The sequence below is a fragment of the Buteo buteo genome, chromosome 4 (assembly GCF_964188355.1).
Source record: "Buteo buteo chromosome 4, bButBut1.hap1.1, whole genome shotgun sequence".
Lineage (NCBI taxonomy): Eukaryota > Metazoa > Chordata > Aves > Accipitriformes > Accipitridae > Buteo > Buteo buteo.
In genome coordinates, this window is record NC_134174.1 from 26,875,019 (window position 1) to 26,894,094 (window position 19,076).

A 19,076-nucleotide genomic window follows, 5' to 3' on the forward strand; every position below is an offset into this window, starting at 1 on the left:
GGGGGGGGGCACGGCACCGCGTCGTCACGTGTCCCTGCGCCGAGGTGTCATCCTGCGCGTCCGGGTGGCTTTCGTCGTAATGTGTGTGCTGGTGGCATCGTCCCCTGACGTGCGTCCTGGTGGCTTTGTCCCCCTCCATGTGTGTCCTGGTGGCATCGTCCCCCCCACGCGTGTCCTGGTGGCTTCATGCCCTGAAGTGTGTCCTGGTGGCATCATCCCCCCATGCGTGTCCTGGTGGCTTCGTCCCCTGACGTGCGTCCTGGTGGCATCGTCCCCTGACGTGTGTCCTGGTGGCTTCATGCCCTGACGTGTGTCCTGGTGGCATCGTCCCCCCATGCGTGTCCTGGTGGCTTCGTCCCCTGACGTGCGTCCTGGTGGCTTTGTCCCCCTCCGTGTGTGTCCTTGTGGCATTGTCCCCCCATGCGTGTCCTGGTGGCTTCATGCCCTGACATGTGTCCTGGTGGCATCGTCCCTCCATGCGTGGTGGCATTGTCCCCTAATATGTGTCCTGGTAGCTTCATGCCCTGACGTGTGTCCTGGTGGCTTTGTCCCTCCCCATATGTGTCCTCATGGCATCGTCCCTCCATCATGTGCTGGTGGCATCGTCCCCTGATGTGTGTCCTGGTGGCATCGTCCCCCCATGCGTGTCCTGATGGCTTCATGCCCTGACATGTGTCCTGGTGGCATCATCCCCCCATGCATGTCCTGGTGGCTTCATGCCCTGACATGTGTCCTGGTGGCTTTCTTACTCCATGTGTGTCCTGGTGGCTTCACATCCCGATATGTGTCCTTGTGGCACACGCACATCCCCTTCTGCATGCACACGCACACGCATGCACACACACGCCGGTGCACATGGGCACACACGCGTGCGCGCAGACACAAGAACACACGCGCACATGGCGTGCACACCCCCACGCACACACGCCGTGTGTACACACACATGCATGTGCACGCACACGTATGTATGCACATACACCCCATGCACACGCAATGCACACACACGTACACACTTTCTTGTGCGCCCCCCCATGCACACACATGTGCACATGCGTGTAGCCCCTTCCTAGGCCCCCCCATGCGTGTGCACACACGTGCTGCAGAGCCGCCCACGCAACACGCACACGTGTGCCACCCTGCCGCACCACACGCCCCCCCCCCCCAATACGCGTGTCGTGTCCCCCGCCCCCGGTGACATTTGCGCTTGGGTGCGGGGACAAAGTCCAGCGAGGCCACGACACAGGACGCAGCGACGGGGGCCGTATCCTGCAGCATGTTCCTGTGGCTCCTCCTGGCGCTGAGCGTCTGCGTCTGGCCCAGCACAGGTAGGCCCACGACACGCCACGACACGCCGCGACATGCTACAATGCGGCAAAACACGCCACAACACACCATGACATGCAACAACGTGACACAACGTGCCACAACACTCCCTGACATGACACAACATGCTAAAACATCCCACGACACGCCACAACACCCCACAATACCCTACAACATGACACAACACGCCACAACATACCATGACATGGCACAACATCCCACAACATGCTAGAACACACCACAACATGCTACAGCACGTGGCAACACCCCACAACGTGCCATGCCATGACACAACGTGCCATAACACCCCACAACACCCTACAACATGCCACAACACACTGTGACATGCTACAACACCCCACAACACGCTAGAACACACCACAACATGCTACGACATGCCACAACACCCCACAACATTCCGCAACACCCCATGACATGCCACAACACACTAGAACACACCACAACATCCTACACACGCCGCGACACCCCACAACACCTCACAACACGCTACAACATGCCACGACACCCCACAACATGCTAGAACACCCCACAACACGCCACAACACCCCAGAATACACCACGTGCTACAGCATGCCGCGACACCCTACAACATGCTAGAACACACAACATGCTACAACATGCCACAACACCCTGCAACGTGCTACAACACCCCGCAACACCCCACGCCACGCCAGAACACCCCGCAACACGCCACGCCACGTCACGACACAGCGTGCCGCAATCCATCACAACACACCCCGGCGTCCAGCCACACGCTACAACACGCCCCAACATGCCACTACACGCATGTGGTGACCGCGGGGGCTTCTCCGAGCTCCTTTTTGGGGCCAAAATGGCTCTGGTTGCATTTTTTTCCCTAATTAGGGTGATTCTAACCCAAAATTTGTGCCCACCTGGGTGGTGTCGGGGGGGGGTGGAGGGTGTCGGGGGGTGGGGGAGGGGCTGCACCCAGTTTTGGGTGCATTCGGCTTCGGTCGGGCTTCGCGTGCTCACGATGGGTGCCGTTGCCCTGGCTTGGGGCGGTTTTACCCTTTTTGGGGGTACTTTTGCCTTTTTGGGGTGTTTTCACCCTGGTTTGGATGCAGCCACCCACTTTTGGGTGCTTTTGCTATTTTTGGGGGTGCTTTGCCCTTTTTTAGGGTGCTTGCACCCTGTCCTGGGTGCTTTAGTCCTGGTTTGGGGGTGTTTTCACCCTGGTCTGGGTGCATTCACCTTGTTCTGGGTGGTTTTACCCTGTTTTGGGTGGTTTTGCCCGGTTTTGGGTGCATTTGTCCTTTTTCGGGGTGCTTTCACCCTGTTTTGGGGTGCTTTCACCCTGTCCTGGGTGCTACTGTCCTGCTTTGGGGTGTTTTCACCCTGGTTTGGGTGCTTTCACCCTGGTTTGGGTGTTTTCACCCTGGTTTGGGTGCTTTCACGCTTTTCCGGAGTGCTTGCGCCCTCCTCTGGGTGCATACACCCAGTTTTAGGTGCTTTCACCCTGGTTTTGGGTGCATTTGCTCTGGGTTTGGGTGCATTTGCTCTTTTCTGGGTGCATTCGCTCTGCTATGGGTGCTATCATCCTGTTTTGGGTGCATTCGCCCTGCTTTGGGTCCTTTCACCCTGGTTTGGGTGCTTTCATCCCGCTTTGGGGTGTTTTCACCCTGGTTTGGGTGCATTCACCCTTTTCCTGGGTGCTTGCGCCCTCCTCTGGGTGCTTTTGCGTTGCTTTGGGTGCCCTTACCCAGTTTCAGGTGCTTTCACCCTGGTTTGGGTGCATTTGCTCTGGTTTTTGGTACACTTCCGCTGGTTTTGGGTGCATTTGCCCTTTTCTGGGTGCCTTTGCTCTGCTATGGGTGTTATCATCCTGTTCTGGGTGCATTCACCCTGCTTTGGGTGCATTCGCACCGTTTTGGGTCCTTTCATCCTGTTTTGGGTGCTGTCACCCTGTTTTGGGTGCTTTCACCCCGTTTGGGGTGCGTTTCCCCTCATTTTGGTGCAGTCACCCCGGTTTGGGTGCACATTCACCCACGCCGGGAGACCCTTGCCACCCCACGGGTGCCCCTCGGTCCCCTCCCACGTCCCCGTCCCCTCCCCAGGTCTCCCACCGCGCCACATGGACTCCGTGGTTCAGATCGTGGAAGCCCTCGAATCGACCGACCGTGGCTTTACCGGCACCGTGCCGGAGCTGGCGCGGGCGCTGGGTAGCTGCGGCACCCCTGGGTGCCGCGCGGTGCTGGGAGAGCCACCCGACGTCCCACCGGCCCCACCGACGCTCAGCCGCGAGCAGTGGCTGCTCTTCACCCAACTCCTCCGCCACGACGCCGCGGCACCCGAGCGCAGCGCAGTGCTGGCACCCGACGGCTCCACCGTCGCCCTCGGTCCCCTGCTCGCCGGCATCGAGGTCGGCCTCAAGCGGGCGGCAGGGTGGCGCGTCCCCGCCGTCGAGCCGCCCGTCGACGCGCTCTACGCCATCACCATCGCCGAGGCGTTGGGGACGTCCTTCCTCTTGGCTCGTGACGGTGACGGCAACCGAGCCGTGCTGGGACCCGGCGGCTGTTGGGATGACGTGGATGACCCCCAAAACTACACCCTGCTGGGACCCCCGTCACCCATCCCCGATGCTGTCGCCAACGGGGCGATGGATGGGGTGCTGCTGGGTGCACGCCTGGCCCGAGCACCCATCCCACTCGCCGACCTTCTCCGGGGCTACTACGGGACAGGCAACGGCACGGAGAAGGGGCGACCCCCCAGCAGTTACCGGAGGCGAGATTTTGGGGTGCTGACGGGGCCGGAGAAGCTGGAGGAGGAGGTGGCCGCGATGCTGAGGGTGCTGAGGGTGCTGCCACCCACCCGGGAGCTCTTGGAGAACGTGGGGCCGGAGGAGGTGGCGGCCATTGCTCGCCAAGCGGCGCGGGACTTCACGGAGGTCTATGTGGGTAGGGAGATCAGATTTCTGTGTCATCCTCACCCCCCCAAAAAAAATTGGGTGGGAGAATGGGTGGAGAGCTGCTGCACCCTGGGCGGGGTCCCCAGTGTCACCTCGGTGTAGGAGGCACTGAGGGGAGTCAAGTTCTGAGAGCTGACTGGTGACATGTGGCCTGCAATGGTGGGACACCACCATGTCCCCTGGATGGCCACCACCATGTCCCCTAGATGGACATTGGTGTGTCCACTGGCTGGACACCGCTGTGTCCCCTGGATGGACATCGGTGTGTCCCATGGGTGGTGGTCCCTGGATGGCCACCACCATGTCCCCTGGATGGACGTCAGTGTGTCCCATGGGTGGTGGTCCCTGGATGGCCACCACCATGTCCCCTGGATGGACGTCAGTGTGTCCCATGGGTGGTGGTCCCTGGATGGCCACCACCATGTCCCCTGGATGGACATCGTTGTGTCCCCTGGGTGGTGGTCCCTGGACAGGCACCACCATGTCCCCTGGAAGGACATCGGTGTGTCCCCTGGATAACGGGTCCCTGGACACTGCTTTGTCCCCTGGATGGCCACCGACGTGTCCCCTGATTGGCCACCACCATGTCCTCTGGATGGACACTGGTGTGTCCCCTGGAGCCAGCCGTGTCCCCAGCCAGGGGACACCTCAAGCAGATGCTCCACATCCCCTAGCTGAGGGGACTCCAGGAGGACACTGCCATGTCCCAGGCCAAGAGGTTCCCAAGCCGGGCAGATGTCCCCAAGACCCCAAAGGGACGCTGCCGTGTCCCCAACTGCCCGTGGGACCAGGCAAATCCCCTTTCTTCCACCACCTGCCTTCCCTCGCAGAGTGCCCAGCCATCGTACCCCGGTGCATGTGGGGTGCCCGTCCCTACCGCGGCACCCCCAAACTCTTGACCCTCCCCTTGGGCTCCGTCTACATCCACCACACCTTCATACCCAGCACCCCGTGCCGCACCTTCGCCGCCTGCGCCGCCGCCATGCGCTCCATGCAACGCTTCCACCAAGACACCCGCGGTTGGGATGACATCGGTTACAGGTAAAACCCCGTCACCGTCGCTCAACCCCGGTCCTCGTCACCCATCTCCGGGCAGCTCAGATTGACCCACTGGCGCTTGCAGCTTTGTGGTGGGGTCAGACGGTTACCTGTACCAAGGCCGAGGTTGGCACTGGGTTGGTGCCCACACCAAAGGCTACAACAGCAAAGGCTACGGCGTGGGCTACGTTGGAGACTTCTCGGCCACCTTGCCGGACCCTGACATCATCGCCCTGGTGCGGGACGGGCTCCTGCCGTGCGCCGTGCGGACCGGCCGGCTTCACCACAACTACACCCTACGCGGCCACCGCCAGATGGGTCACACCGACTGCCCCGGCAACTCCCTCTTCCGTGAAATTGAGACCTGGCACGGCTTCAAGGTGAACACCGAGCTTCGTGGCATCTCCAGGGGTTGGAGGTTGGGGTGTCTGGTCCGCTCCGGCGTGACTGGGAGGATGGGGGTTTGGTGATGGTGGATGTGGGAGGTGATGCTGGGACTGATGGTGGTTTCTTCTCTCCTCTGCAGTGAGGATCAGCCCCGTGGGTCCTGGTCTGGATGGGTGCAGGCAAGGTTGGATCATGGTCTAGATGGACGCTGGCCCCATGGGTGATGGTCTAGATGGACCCTGATCCAACAGATGTTGGTCTGATGGATGCCAGCCTGGGTGGACCCTGGTCCAGATGGACACCAGTCCCATGGGTGCCAGCCTGGGTGGACCTTGGTCCAGACGGAACCTCACCCAATGGATGCCGTCATGGATCAGCCCTGGTCCAGCCAGACACCAGCCCAACGGATGCCAACCCTGATGGACGCAGGCCCAGAAGAACCCCAGTCTTCAAGGCTACCAGCCCGGACGGATCCTGGCCCCACTGGCCCAGCAGACCATCCCTGTAGCCACAAGCCACTAGAAATCCCCCCGCAATAAAGTCAATGCCAGGACATCAGCTTTGGAGAGTGAGAGGGAAACTGAGGCACGGGGTGGGGAGCAGCCATGGGGTCATGGGGGAGGACTTAAGCAAGGGACCCAGGTGCCCAGGATCTGCTGCAGGGCTGGGTGCTGTGGCACACGCGTGCGTGTGTGTGCACACGCATGTCCGAGCAGCACTGTCCCCCCTTAACCCACCTTGGAGACCCCACATGACCCCCAAGGAGACCCCCACCTCCATACCCCCCACCCCCAAGAGTAGCACCCACCCCCCATATGGGCATCCAGCCTCCGGAGGTGCCCACGTCGCACCCCACACCGTAGTGGCCAGGAGCTGCCATCTTCAGCACCCGTTCACTCTGAAACCTAATGATGGCATTTCAGCCGGATGAACGCAACAGGCCACCAGGGTACCTAGACCCCACCGCGGGGTGGCCCGGCGTGGCTCACCCTTCTCGGTGTGTCCCAAGCCGTGGCCTAGCGTGAGCCTGGCCGAACTGGGAGCGTAGATAACATCATCGGGGCAGAGGCGGAGGTGAGGGTGTGACTGAAACTCCTGCCTGGTCACATGGGGAAGCCACGACAGGAACCGGGGCAGCCGACTCCGGGTGCCGGAGCAGGCAGAGAACGGCCGAGGTACCGCGGGACGGGGCGGGGGGTATGTGGGGGGGGCACCCTGGGGTGATGCTCCAGCCTTGGGGGTACGCAGGGGATGCAGGGTGCTGGGGCAGGGTGAGGCAGCACCCTGAGGAGTAAGGGGTGCTGCAGGGGAGAGTATGGGTGATGGGGTGCTATAGGGTGCTGCAAGCTGGGGTGGGGACGCCAAAAACGTTGGCACCCCCCCCGCCCAGGGTTTGAGCACACTCCACAGCTCAGCTCTAGGGTGCTGGCACCCCTAAATTGGCAGGCGCCAAAGCTGTGGGTGCCCACAGATGGCTTCCACCCGGGGGGCTGCCGCAGGGAGGTGGTCCTGGGGTGCAACCGGCCTCGTCCACCCCCCCAACCCTGGCCTGCACCCATGTGTGCACCCTGGGGTGCTGGGGGGGGGTCCCCAAGGCCTGGGCTCAGCGTGGGGTGCAGGTGCCAGGAGGAAATGCCGTGGCGGCGCGAGGGGAAACGCGGCCGCATCGGCGACGGAAGCATCTCCGGCACCCGCCTGCGCTCGGAGCCGAGGTGGTGGCGGGCCACCTGCCTGGGTGTCACTGTGTCCCCGGTGTTCACCGCGCCCCGGTGTCACCGAATTGTGATGCTACCGCACCTCCCGGGTGCCACCGCGCCCTGGCAGGGATGGGTGCTGCAGGGGGCAGGGGCCGGCGTGGGTACGGTGGTGTGGGCACCCACTGGGTGGGGGACACGCTCCGTGGGCAGGGGCATCGGCACCCACAAGATAGGGACCCCTCGGTGGGCAGGGGCACCCCAGAACATCGGCACCCACGAGATGGGGACCCCTCGGTGGGCAGGGACACCCCAGAACATCGGCACCCACAAGATGGGGACCCCTCAGTGGGCAGGGACACCCCAGAACATCAGCACCCACAAGATGGGGACCCCTCAGTGGGCAGGGACACACCAGAACATCGGCACCCACAAGATGGGGACCCCTCGGTGGGCAGGGACACCCCAGAACATCGGCACCCACAAGATGGGGACCCCTCGGTGGGCAGGGACACCCCAGAACATCGGCACCCACAAGATGGGGACCCCTCAGTGGGCAGGGACACCCCAGAACATCGGCACCCACAAGATTGGGGACCCTTCGATGGGCAGGGACACCCCAGAACATCGGCACCCACAAGATGGGGACCCCTCGGTGGGCAGGGACACCCCAGAACATCAGCACCCACAAGTTGGGGACCCCTCGGTGGGCAGGGACACCCCAGAACATCAGCACCCACAAGTTGGGGACCCCTCGGTGGGCAGGGGCACCCCAGAACATCAGCACTCACAAGACTGGGGACTCCTCAGTGGGCAGGGGCACCCTGGGGACATTGGCACCCACAAGATTGGGGGACCCATCGGCGGCTGGAGCACCCACGGAAATGGGGACCCCTCAGCGGGCAGGGACGCCCCACAGCAATGGGCACCCTAGGGTGCCCCAATGTGGGTGCCCAGATAAGGGTGCCCTGGCTGAGAGGACCCAAATAGGGGTGCCTGGATTAGGTGCTCCAGAGAAGGGCACCCAGGTAGGGATGCCCAGAGAGGGGCACCCGGATAAAGGTGCGTAAATGGGGTGACAAAATAGAGGTACCCCAATAAGGGTGCCTGGATTGGGGTGCCTGGGTGGAGGCACCCACGTAAGGGTGCATGAATAGGGTTGCCTGGGTGGGGGTGCCCAGATAAGGGCACCTAGATGGGGGTGCACTGGGTGTAGGCACCCAAATAGGGGTGTCTGGATAGGGTGCTCATATAGGGTGCCTGTACATGGATGCCTGGATAGGGACACCCAAATGGGGGTGCCCAGGCTTGGGTGCCCAGATAGAGACACCCAGATAGGGGTGCCTTGGATGGGGGTCCCCTGAATAGGGGTGCCTGGGTGGGGGTGCCCCAAAAGGGATACTTGGATGGGGCACCCAAATAGGGGTGACTGGGTGGGGATGCCAGGTTGGGGGTGCCCAAATAAGGGTGCCCTTGCCCCCCCCCTGCCCCATGCCGTGGACACCCCGTGGCTAACATGGCTCTCCCCATCCCACAGATGGAAGTGGAGAAACCCCCGCTGGGACCCGAGCCACCAGCTCTACTGAAGACCTACAAATGGCGAACGGCAGCACCCATGGGCGACCGAGAACCCGAACGGGGCACGGGGTCCCCGGGCAGCCGGCGTTGGACCCGGTTGCAGGGATGGAAACGTTCCTACAGCCAACCCGAATCTGATAGCCCCGATGATGGGGCTGGAAAGGGGAGCTCCGGCTTGGGGGCACCCAAAGCCAGCACCCGCCGGTCCCTCTTCCAACGGGCTTTTTCGGCCCCCTCCAAGGGGACCAAGGAGACCCGGGGACCCGAGGGTGGCAAGGCCACCCTGCAGAAGTACCTGCGCTCCATGTCCAAGAGGAAGGGACACGTGGAGAGCGGTGCCAGGGCTGAGCAGGTGCCCCACGATGCTGTTCCAGGTACGGGGGATGATGGGGAGGGTGGGGGTCAGGGTGCTGGTGGTGGGTGACTGTGATGGGATAGGGGCGGTGGTGGTTGAGGAGGAGTTGGGGGTGACGGGTTGGGGGATGATGGGTGGTAGGTGGTTGTTGGTGATGGGTTGGGAGTGATGGGTGGGGGGTGATAATGATGGGTGATGGGTTGGGGGGTGACGGGTGATGATGGGTGATGGGTTGGGAGCGATGGGTGGGGGTGATAATGATGGGTGATGGGTGGAGGGTGAGGGGTTGGAGGGTGATGGGTGGTGATGATGATGGGTGATCAATTGGGGGTGATGGATGATGGGTTGGGGGCTGATGGGTGGTGGGCAATGGAGATGGGTGATGGTCTGGAATGCAATGGGTGATGGGCAGTGGGTTGGGGGCAACAGTTAGTGGGTGATGCTGATGGGTGATGGTGACCACTGGGGTCTGGGAGGCGGTGGGTGATGGTGGGAGACATAGAGGGGTGTAGGATGTGGCCAGGCTTTGCTGGTGTTGGGGATCTCCTGCCTGCAGGTGCCCTCCAGGGTTGGGGGGGCACCCACGGGTGCAGGATGGCTGCGTCCCACCTGGCCCCAAGGCCTGCTCCCGGACTCACGTGGCCCTGGTCCCCGTGTGTGCCCGGCACGGGGCTCGTTGGCGGCACGTGGAGCCGTGCCAGCCCCTGCGGCACCCGGATCTGGCAAAACCGGCTTGGCTTCGGCAGGGACACCCACGGTGCAGGCAGGGCGCTGGGGCAGGGCAGCCAGCCGGCTTTGTCCCCGTCACAGCGTGGCCACGGCCAAGCGTGGCCTGGCATTGCCACGCCAACGGCGGCACAGCCACATGTCCCCCAGCATTGCCACCCTGGTTGTGGCACAGCCGCGGCCATACGTCCCCCGGCATCACCATACCCACGGTGGCATAGCCACAGCCACGTGTCCCCTGGCACTGCCACGCCGCCCATGGGTGACGGGTGCACGGTGAGCACGCGGTCTCCCCCTGACACCCTGCTCTGCACCCCCAGCAAGCACCCACAGGGTGTCATCGATCCCGCTGGCTCCAGCACCCGACGCCCCAGTGTGGGATGTCTCCAACTTCTCCTTGGTGGACGGACATCTGATCCTTGTAGGCAAGGACGAGGAGGTGAGGACAAGGGGACAAGAGTCCCCTGGGCACCCAGGAGCTCGTGCCGGTGTCCCTTGGGTGACGGGGTGCACAGAAGGGTGCTGGGGACAGCGGTGCCTGACCCCTCCGTGCCACCAGGCTTCGTGTAGGAACAGGAACCGGACGGGGAGCTCCATCTCCGACAGCACCAACCTGTACCCGGCAGGCGGCAGGAGGGACCCCGGTGAGCGAGGTCGCCCCGTGCCGGCACGCACCGATGCCACGGGGGGTTGGCACGTGCTGGTGTGACTCGTGTGTGTGTGTGGGTCCCGTGCGGCTCTGCTGCACGGAGCTCCTTGGGCTACGTGCCATGGCACGCCCCGTGCCGTGTACCATACGATCGTGCACCACGCACTGTGCCAGGCATCGTGGCTGTGCCCCGTGCCATGCCCTGTGCCGTGCACTGTGCCGCTGTGCACCATGACATGCACCGTGCCAGGTGCTGCGTGCTGCCCCATGCCCCACACCGTGCATCCTGGCTGTGCCCTGCGCCGTGCATCGTGCCATGCGCCATGTTACCATGCACCGTGTTAGCATGCGCCGTGTTACGATGCACCGGGCAATGCATCGTGGCCGTGCCCTGTGCCACGCACCGTGCCACGCTCTGTGCCCCGCACCCCATGTCTCGCATCATGGCCATGCCCTGTGCCATGCCCCGTGCGCTGTGGTCCACAGTCATGCCCCATGCCGTGCCCAGTGCCGTGCACCGTACGGCACCCCATGCCATGCCCCGTGTTGTGCCCACGCCGTGCCAGATGCCAGACTTTGTGCCGTGCCCATGTCACACACCGTGCCATGCAGCAAGCCGTGCCCCTGTCGTCCACCCTGCTAAGCCTCACATCACACCGTGTCACGTCCCGTGCCATACACCATGCCACGCACCGTGCCGTGCACCATTTGTGCACCGCGCTGGGCACCACACCGCGCAGCACGCCGCATCCTGTGCCAATGCCGCATCCTGTGCCACGCACCACACAACGTACCACGCCGTGCCCTGTGCCAAGCCCCACGCCGTGCGCCGTGGCACGCCCCACACTGTGCATCCCGTCGCGCATCACTCCCCGTGCCCCGCGCCGTGCCATACCCTGCGCCGGGTACCCTGCTAGGCACCGCGCCGCGCTTTGTGCCGCGCACCCCGCTGTGCCCCGTGTCCCCCACCGAGCCGGGTGCACGGAGGAAGCGCTGGGTGCGATGCTGCCTCGTACCGTCACCGCTTCCTCCATGCTGCTGCGTCTGCTGATCCGAGCGATAAATGCTTTCGGCTTCCTCCCCGCGCCCCTCACCGGCGTGGGCAGACGGCGTTGCCGCCAGCCATGGGGCCCCGCCGCTGGCTGCTCTGCACCGCGCAGGGAGGTGAGTTACCCCCACGCTGGCACCGGGGCTGGCACCCGCATGGCACCGGGGTGGGGACCATCCTGGATGGGTGCTCGGCATCGCGGCACCGGGGCTGAGCGCCGAGGCTAGTCACTGGCGTCGTGTGCTGGAGCTGGGGCAGCAGGATACATCCTTCTGCCCCCTTCTCCCTCGCACCCGTGAGCACCCATTTTCAGCACCTGAAGCTTGGCTGCATCTCCGGGCTGTAGATACTGTGAGGTGCTGGCAGGATTTGGCACCCAGAACAAGGTGCCTGGGTCCTTCCTCCAGCTTTGGTTGATGTTTCCCTGGGGGGGGAGGGGGTTGCATATGGGTGTATCCTGCCCCTTCTCAAGCCTGGCATGGTGTTGGGGTGCTTGGGGTGCTGGTAAAGGGGGGGGGTCCTGATGTTGGGTGCCCCTCCAGACCTGGCTGCAGATGAGAAGAGCACCCGGGGCGCCGGGAGAAGCACCGAGAGCGAGACCTCCTCCACCTCCCAGTTCACCAATGTCAAGGTGGGCACCCCCCCTCCCCACAGCCCCAGCCCCCCCTTCTCTGGGGTGCTCAGCCCCACCCATGGGTGACACGGCAGCCATCTCCTTACCCCATCCAGGGGTTGTTGTGGAAGAGGCTCCGGGAGCGGAAAGGTCGCGGCGTCCCCAAAGTCGAGACGCCGGCAGTGACGGTCCCCAACGGTGAGAGGTACGGCACCGCAGAGGGTGGCGGTGGGGCCACGGGTGCTGGTGAGGGTGCCCCGGTGATGGTCCTGTCCCCGTAGGGTCCCCAGCCGCAGCGGTTCGCGGGAGTCACTGCTGCCACCTCCCAGTGTGGCTGAACTGGACCTCACTGGGGACAATGTCATCATCCGGCCCGTGCACGGCAGCATCGTGGGCGAGAAGTTTTGCTTTCAGGTAACGGGCTTGGGTGGGTGCTCAGGGTGCCCCGAAGAGGCACCTGGGGCACCCTGGATGGGCACCCAGAGCACCCCAGGCAACCTGAAAGGGACCCCAGGGCACCCCAGGCACCTTGGAGGGGCATCCAGAGCATCCAGAGCACCCCAGGCACCCTGGGGGGGCATCCAGAGCACCCCAGGCACCCGGGGCACCCAAGACACCCTGCGCAGTCATCCAGGGCACGCAGGACACCCCAAAGGGGCACCCAGAGCACCCCAAGCCCCCAGGGCACCCCCACTGAGCGCCCCAAAGGGACACCCCAGCACAGCCCTTAGCCATGGGCACCCAGACCCCAGAGCACAGCCCCCCCCCCGCACCTTAGGGTGCCCCCCCCCAGACACCTTCCCCGCACCCAGGTCATCACGGGCGAGGGCAGCCGGTCCTTCGGGTGCACGTCCCTGGCCGAACGCGACCGCTGGATCGAGAACCTGCGCCGGACCGTGCAGCCCAACAAGGTGGGACCGCAGGGACACCCGTGGGACACCCCTGCCACCCCCAGGGGACGGGAAGCCCCGGCACCCAGACATGAGAGGCCACCCGCTGCCCTCCTGCCTCCCCAATGGGCAGGATGAGGCCCGCTGGCAGGGCTGGGTGGGGAAACTGAGGCACAAACCCCCCACCCCACCCTGGAGCCCTGCAGGCACCCACAACCCTGATGTCCTCCTGGGGGCTTGGTTGTCCCCCCATGTCCCCTCCTGTCCGCTGGGGGCTTGGTTGTCCCCTTGTGTCCCCTCCTGTCCCACCATGGGTTTGGCTACCACCCACGTCCCCCTGAGGATTTGGTTGTCCACCCATGTCCCCATGTCCCCTCCTGTCCCCCCATGTCCCTTCCTGTCCCTCCATGTCCCCTCCTGTCCCCATTCCCACCCGTCCCCCCATGTCTCCTCCTGTCCCCCCATGTCCCTTCCTGTCCCTCCTTGTCCCCCCATTCCCACATGTCACCCTGTCCCCTCGTGTCCACCCACAGAATTCCCTGTCCCCCTCAACCCCCCCACAGATTCACCCCCCTCCATGTCCCCCACTGTCCCCTTGACCTCCCCACCCATGTCCCCCACCCCGGCAGGACAACTGCGAGCGGCTGGAGCTGGCGCTGAGCCTGTGGGTGTACGAAGCACGGGACCTGCCACCTCGGCGTCGCCTCCGTTGTCACCTCCACCTGGACGGCACCCTCTTCGCCCGTACCACCGCCAAGGTGGCCGGTCCCGACGGCGAGCTCTTTTGGGGTGAACTCTTCCAATTGGCCGCCCTACCACCCGCCCGTGCCCTCACCCTCACCCTTTGCCGTGATGACCACCCCGGTCAACCAGTAGCCTCCATTACCGTCCCCTTGGCTGAGTTGGCGGCTGCCCGGCAGCCCTTGGAGCGTTGGTACCCGCTGAGTGGTCCCGGGGGAGGTGAGCGGATGCCATCGGTGAGGGTACGCGGGCGCTACCGGGAGGTGCGGGTGCTGCCCATCGTACGCTACAAGGAATTGGCTGAGTTCATCACCTTCCATTACCGGGAGCTGTGCGCCCATCTGGAGCCCACCATCGCCGTGCGGCACAAGGAGGAGCTGGCTGGTGCTCTGGTCCGCGTCTTGCAGAGCACTGGGAAGGCCAAGGTGGAGCGAGTGCTGGCCATGGGGGATGTGGGGAGGGTGGGTGAGGGCAAGATGGGTGCTGCCTGGGGTGCTGTGGGCATGGCGGTTGGGGTGGGAGGGACATCATGGGCTGGAGGTGCTGGGAGAGTTGGAGTGGGATGGGATGGGGTGGGGTGGATGGGTTGGGATGAGTTGGATGGGTTGAGTTGGGATGGGTTGGATGGGTTGCATTTGGTTGAGTTGGGATGGGATGGGGTGGATGGGTTGGGTTGGGTTGAGTTGGAATGGGATGGGACGGGACTGGAGAGTCAGTTTTGGTTGGGATGGGCTGGGCTGGGCTGGATGAGTTGGGATGGGATGGATGGGAACTGCAGTTCAGGGGAACGCCAGGAGGTTGTGGCACTTCCCAGGATTGGTTGGTCAGGTCGGTTTGGGGCCATGGGTGCCCACTGAGCCCTTCAACATGTCCACCCGGCAGTCATTCCTCATCGACCTCAGTGTGGCCGAGCTGGACCGCTTTGACGACCGCGAGGCACTGATCTTCCGTGAGAACACGCTGGCCACCAAGGCCATCGACGAGTACATGAAACTGGTGGGGGGCAAGTACCTCCAGGACACGCTGGGTACGGCTGAACGTTACATGTCTTTGTGGGACGTTAGGGGGTGTGGTGGGGTGCGGGGCATGGACAGAGCATTGTGGGGCTGTAGGACACCCCCAGAACATCCATGGGGGTGTGGTGGAGGCTTGTCACGGCCATGCCCACGGTGGTGGTTGGTTGGTCCCCTTACGGGTTGTTCCTTGGTGTTCAGGTGAGGCCGTGGCCCAGCTCTGCACCTCGGATGATAGCTGCGAGGTGGATCCCAGCAAATGCGCCGGCCTTGACCTCTCTGACAACCAGAACAACCTGCGGCAGGTCTGCGAGGAGACCTTCCAACGCATCGCCGCGTCCTGCGAGTGAGGGACAGCCCCTGCGCGGGCCATGGGGTTGGGCACGGAGGTGGCCGTGGGGGTGGGCGCCTGCCCAGGGATGGGCTTGGGGATGGACACCGGCACGGGCAATGGGAGAAGCGTGGGTTGGGCACCAGCACCATCAAGACCTGGGGACAGGCGAGGAGATGGGCATGGGCACAGGGATGGGCTTGGGGACAGGAATGGGAATGGGCAGGAGGACAGGCACTGGCACCAGGATGGGCATGGGGATGGGTTTGGGGATTGGCATCATCCAGGGGATGGGTTTGGGGACTGGCACCATCCCTAGGATGGGCATGGGCACCAGGAAGAATCCAGGGACAAGCCTGGGGACAAGCACAAGGGACTGGCACATGGACAAGCACAGGCACTGTGGGCACCATGTCCCACGTGGCTTGCTGGGGTGGCTCCAGGGCCAGCCACCTGCCCCAGCACCCATCAGGGTGTCTCTCCCCACAGCGCCTTCCCGGCAGAGCTGGGCGAGATCTTTGCAGCGTGGCAGGAGGAGTGCGCGGCGCGGGGCAAGGCGCCCATCGGGCAGCGCCTGGTCTCGGCCTCCCTCTTCCTACGGTTCCTCTGCCCTGCCGTCATGTCCCCCAGCCTCTTTGGCCTCGTCCAGGAGTATCCCAGCGAGGCCACTGCCCGTACCCTCACCCTCGTGGCCAAGGTCATCCAGAACTTGGCCAACTTCACCACGTACGTCAGGGCAGGGCACAGCACCAGCGCTGGTGGGGAGGGACATGCCCATGGGGAAGCCATGGGGCAGCGGGGACATCCCCTACATGCTCTGTGGCACATGCTTTGGACAGTCATGGGGCAGTAGGGTTGTCCCCAACGTACCATGGGGTGGTAGGGTTGTCCTCAACATGCCACGGAGCAGCAGGGATGTCCCTTAAATGTCATGGGGCAGCAGTGACATCTCCTACATGCTGTGTGGCAAGCAGGGACATCTCCTACATGCCATGAACCAGCCATGGGGCAGCAGGGAACATGTCCACTCCATGCATGGGGCTAATGTGTCCCAGCAGCAGGGCCTCACGTGTCACCTGTGGTGGCCTAACCTATGGATGGCTTGGTCCAAGAACATGGCAGTGTCCTTACATGTCCTGGCTCGTAGCTAGGGTGGTGACATGGTGCAGGGTCATTGCAATGACATGGTGCATGATCCCAGAGGTGGCCTGGCCCATGATCATGATGGTGGCTTGTGACCATGGTGGTGGCCCAGGCCATTGCCTTGTCCCCAGGCAACCAGACATTGTGGTCCCCAGGTTTGGTGAGAAGGAGGCCTACATGGGCTTCATGAATGAGTTCCTGGAGCACAACTGGAGCACCATGACAGAATTCCTGCAGAGTGTGGCCAACCCCGAGAGCAGCGTCCACATGGCCACCTACGACGGCTACGTGGACCTGGCTCTGGAGCTCGCCACTCTCCACCTCCTGCTCTGCGACATCTTCTCCAGCCTGGACCAGGTGCCACTACCCATTTGTCCCCAAGGGTAGCTGGCAAGACTGGCCACCTCCTTCTCCCCACACAGAGAGCTGGTGTCCACTGCCCCATGGATGGCACCTACCCCAAGACCACCCATTGTCCCCATAACGTCCTTGTCTTGTCCTGGTAGGCCACGCAGGAGGAGCTGGAGCCCCTACCCACCATCCTCACTGCCATCAGGGAGGGGACCCCTGTCCCCGTCTCCGTCCGTCTCAGCTCCACCACAGAGCGAAGTTACCGGTGGGTGGACAGAGGGATATATGGGACCAAGGTGGACGTGTGGGGCCAGGAGGAGCTTTGGTAGAGGCGTGACACTAGGATGGGTTTGGGGTGGTTCTCGTCCTGGCGGGGTTCAGGGGATAGTTCTGGTCCTAGTTGGGTCTAGGGTGACTCTGGTCCAGAATGGGTTCGAAGTCACTGGTCCCAGTTGGGTTCAGGGCATGGTTTTGGTCCCTGATGGGTCCAGCAGATGGTTGCAGTCCAGGTAGGGGATGGTTCTGATCTGGACTGGATTTGGTGGATAATTCTGATCCAGGCTGGGTCCAGGAGATGTTTCTGGTCCCAGATGGATTTAGGGGGTGTTTCTGGTGCTGGCTGGGTTCAGGGTGGTTCTGGTTCTGGCTGGGTGTGGGGTGACTCTGGTTCTGGCTGGGTTTGGGGTGGTTCAGGTCAAGGTTGGTCCTGATGCTGGTTCCGGTTCCGGTTGGGTTTGAGGGATGTTTCTGGTCCCAACTGGGTTTGGGGTGCTTAGGGTCCAGGCTGGGGTCAGGAGATGGGTCCAATCCCAACTGGGTTTGGGGTGCCTCTGGTCCAGACTGGGTTCAGGGTGGTTCTGGTCCCTCCTGGGTCCAGCACCACCCTGGTATCTGGCCATGCCATCACCCCATCTCCCCTCACAGCCCGGCAGAGAGCTTCAAACCAGGCTTCGTGCCACCACGGGACCTGAGCAAGCACAGCCCCCTCATCAAGAGCCAGTCCCTCATCAGCATCCGCCGAGTTCGGGGCCGGGAGGACGGGCCGGAACCGGAGCCGGCACTGGCACCGGTACCATCACCGCCGTCCAGCCGGGAACGCCGCAACGTGCAACGCACCCAGAGTGTGCCGGCGCAGAGCAAAGCCGCCCGGCGCCTACGCAAGCAGGCCAGCGCTGAGCACGTGGCGGACCCACCGGTCGATGACAACCCAGGATCCCTCGTCCCCCGCAACGTCCCGGTAAGCCACGGCGGCCGCCACGCTGCCCTTGTGTTGGGGCCGGTGCTCCGAGGAGTACGGCGGCGTTAATAAGTGCCGCCGGTGCCGTAGGGTCACGGGAAGCTGCGCTCGTCGGCGTCACTACCGCGCAAGTCGACGGTGCCGTGGCAGCGCTACGCGGAGGAGGCGGCGGCGGCAGCGGCACAGGGCGAGCTCTACGCCATCCGCCCCTTGGAGAAGGTAACCCTGGGGTGGGTGACAGCCAAACCCACCTGGGTGTCCGCCGATAACCCCCCCACACACACACGTCCCGTCCTCGTCCCCCTCCAGCACGGGCGGTTGATCGAGGCGCTGCGGAAGGAGGTGGCGGAGAACCGGGAGAAGTTACGGCTGGCGGAGACGCGAGCGGGAGAGATGGAAGTCCAACACTGTGGGTTGCGGCAGGAGCAGGGTCAGCACCGAGAGCAGCTCGAGCGTCTCCGGCAGCAGTTGGAGGAGGCGAACGCCCGTGCGGCCAATTTGGGTGCCAGGTAGGGATGGGGATGGGGAGTGGGTTCCCCAAACCGGTGGGTGCTCCACGCCAGCGGGTGCCCCACCACCAGGTCGTAGTCTTGGCTCATTCTCAACCCAATTAGGCTGACGGCGGCTGAAGGCACTAGGAAGAAAGACCTGGAGAGGCTGAAGGCCAGCGAGGAGAAGAGCCGAGACCTGGTAAGAGCTGGGATGTGGGCGCACCCACGGGTGACAAGAGGGACCCGGGTGGGGGCTGACGCGGTCCCCTCGCAGGAGAGACGGCTGTCGGCGCTGGAGAAGGAGCAGACGGAGCTGCGGGATGCCATCACCCAAGCCCTGGGCCACCCTGGGAGGACGGGCCGCCGGATGCCGGCACGGGGTTGGGACGAGAGCGGTGACGACTCTCAGGCCACCAGCGTGTAACCGGTTGCCCCGATGTCCCCAACGTGTGCCTGCAGCCCGGTCACCCGCCGTCTCCTGGGTCTTTCTGAAGGGCATTTAATCCTGATCCCGCGGGGTG

General features: G+C 63.8%; 2 protein-coding genes across 2 annotated transcripts; both read left to right on the top strand.

The window, feature by feature from the left end:
* The first annotated feature begins 1,273 nt into the window (after window positions 1–1,273).
* Window positions 1,274–6,223, top strand: PGLYRP2 (peptidoglycan recognition protein 2). Its single transcript, XM_075026838.1, has 5 exons — window positions 1,274–1,325; window positions 3,420–4,259; window positions 5,101–5,311; window positions 5,394–5,688; window positions 5,835–6,223. The coding sequence occupies exons 1-5, from the start codon at window positions 1,274–1,276 to the stop codon at window positions 5,835–5,837; spliced, it is 1,401 nt and encodes a 466-aa protein (XP_074882939.1). The 3' UTR covers window positions 5,838–6,223.
* A 597-nt stretch (window positions 6,224–6,820) lies between these two features.
* RASAL3 (RAS protein activator like 3) lies at window positions 6,821–19,076 on the top strand. Its single transcript, XM_075026839.1, has 19 exons — window positions 6,821–6,870; window positions 8,927–9,341; window positions 10,369–10,487; window positions 10,608–10,692; window positions 12,288–12,376; window positions 12,475–12,563; window positions 12,640–12,772; window positions 13,171–13,269; window positions 13,878–14,414; window positions 14,872–15,016; window positions 15,204–15,348; window positions 15,823–16,059; window positions 16,632–16,833; window positions 16,983–17,092; window positions 17,752–18,064; window positions 18,155–18,283; window positions 18,374–18,573; window positions 18,679–18,754; window positions 18,830–19,076. The coding sequence occupies exons 2-19, from the start codon at window positions 8,927–8,929 to the stop codon at window positions 18,977–18,979; spliced, it is 3,273 nt and encodes a 1,090-aa protein (XP_074882940.1). The 5' UTR covers window positions 6,821–6,870; the 3' UTR covers window positions 18,980–19,076.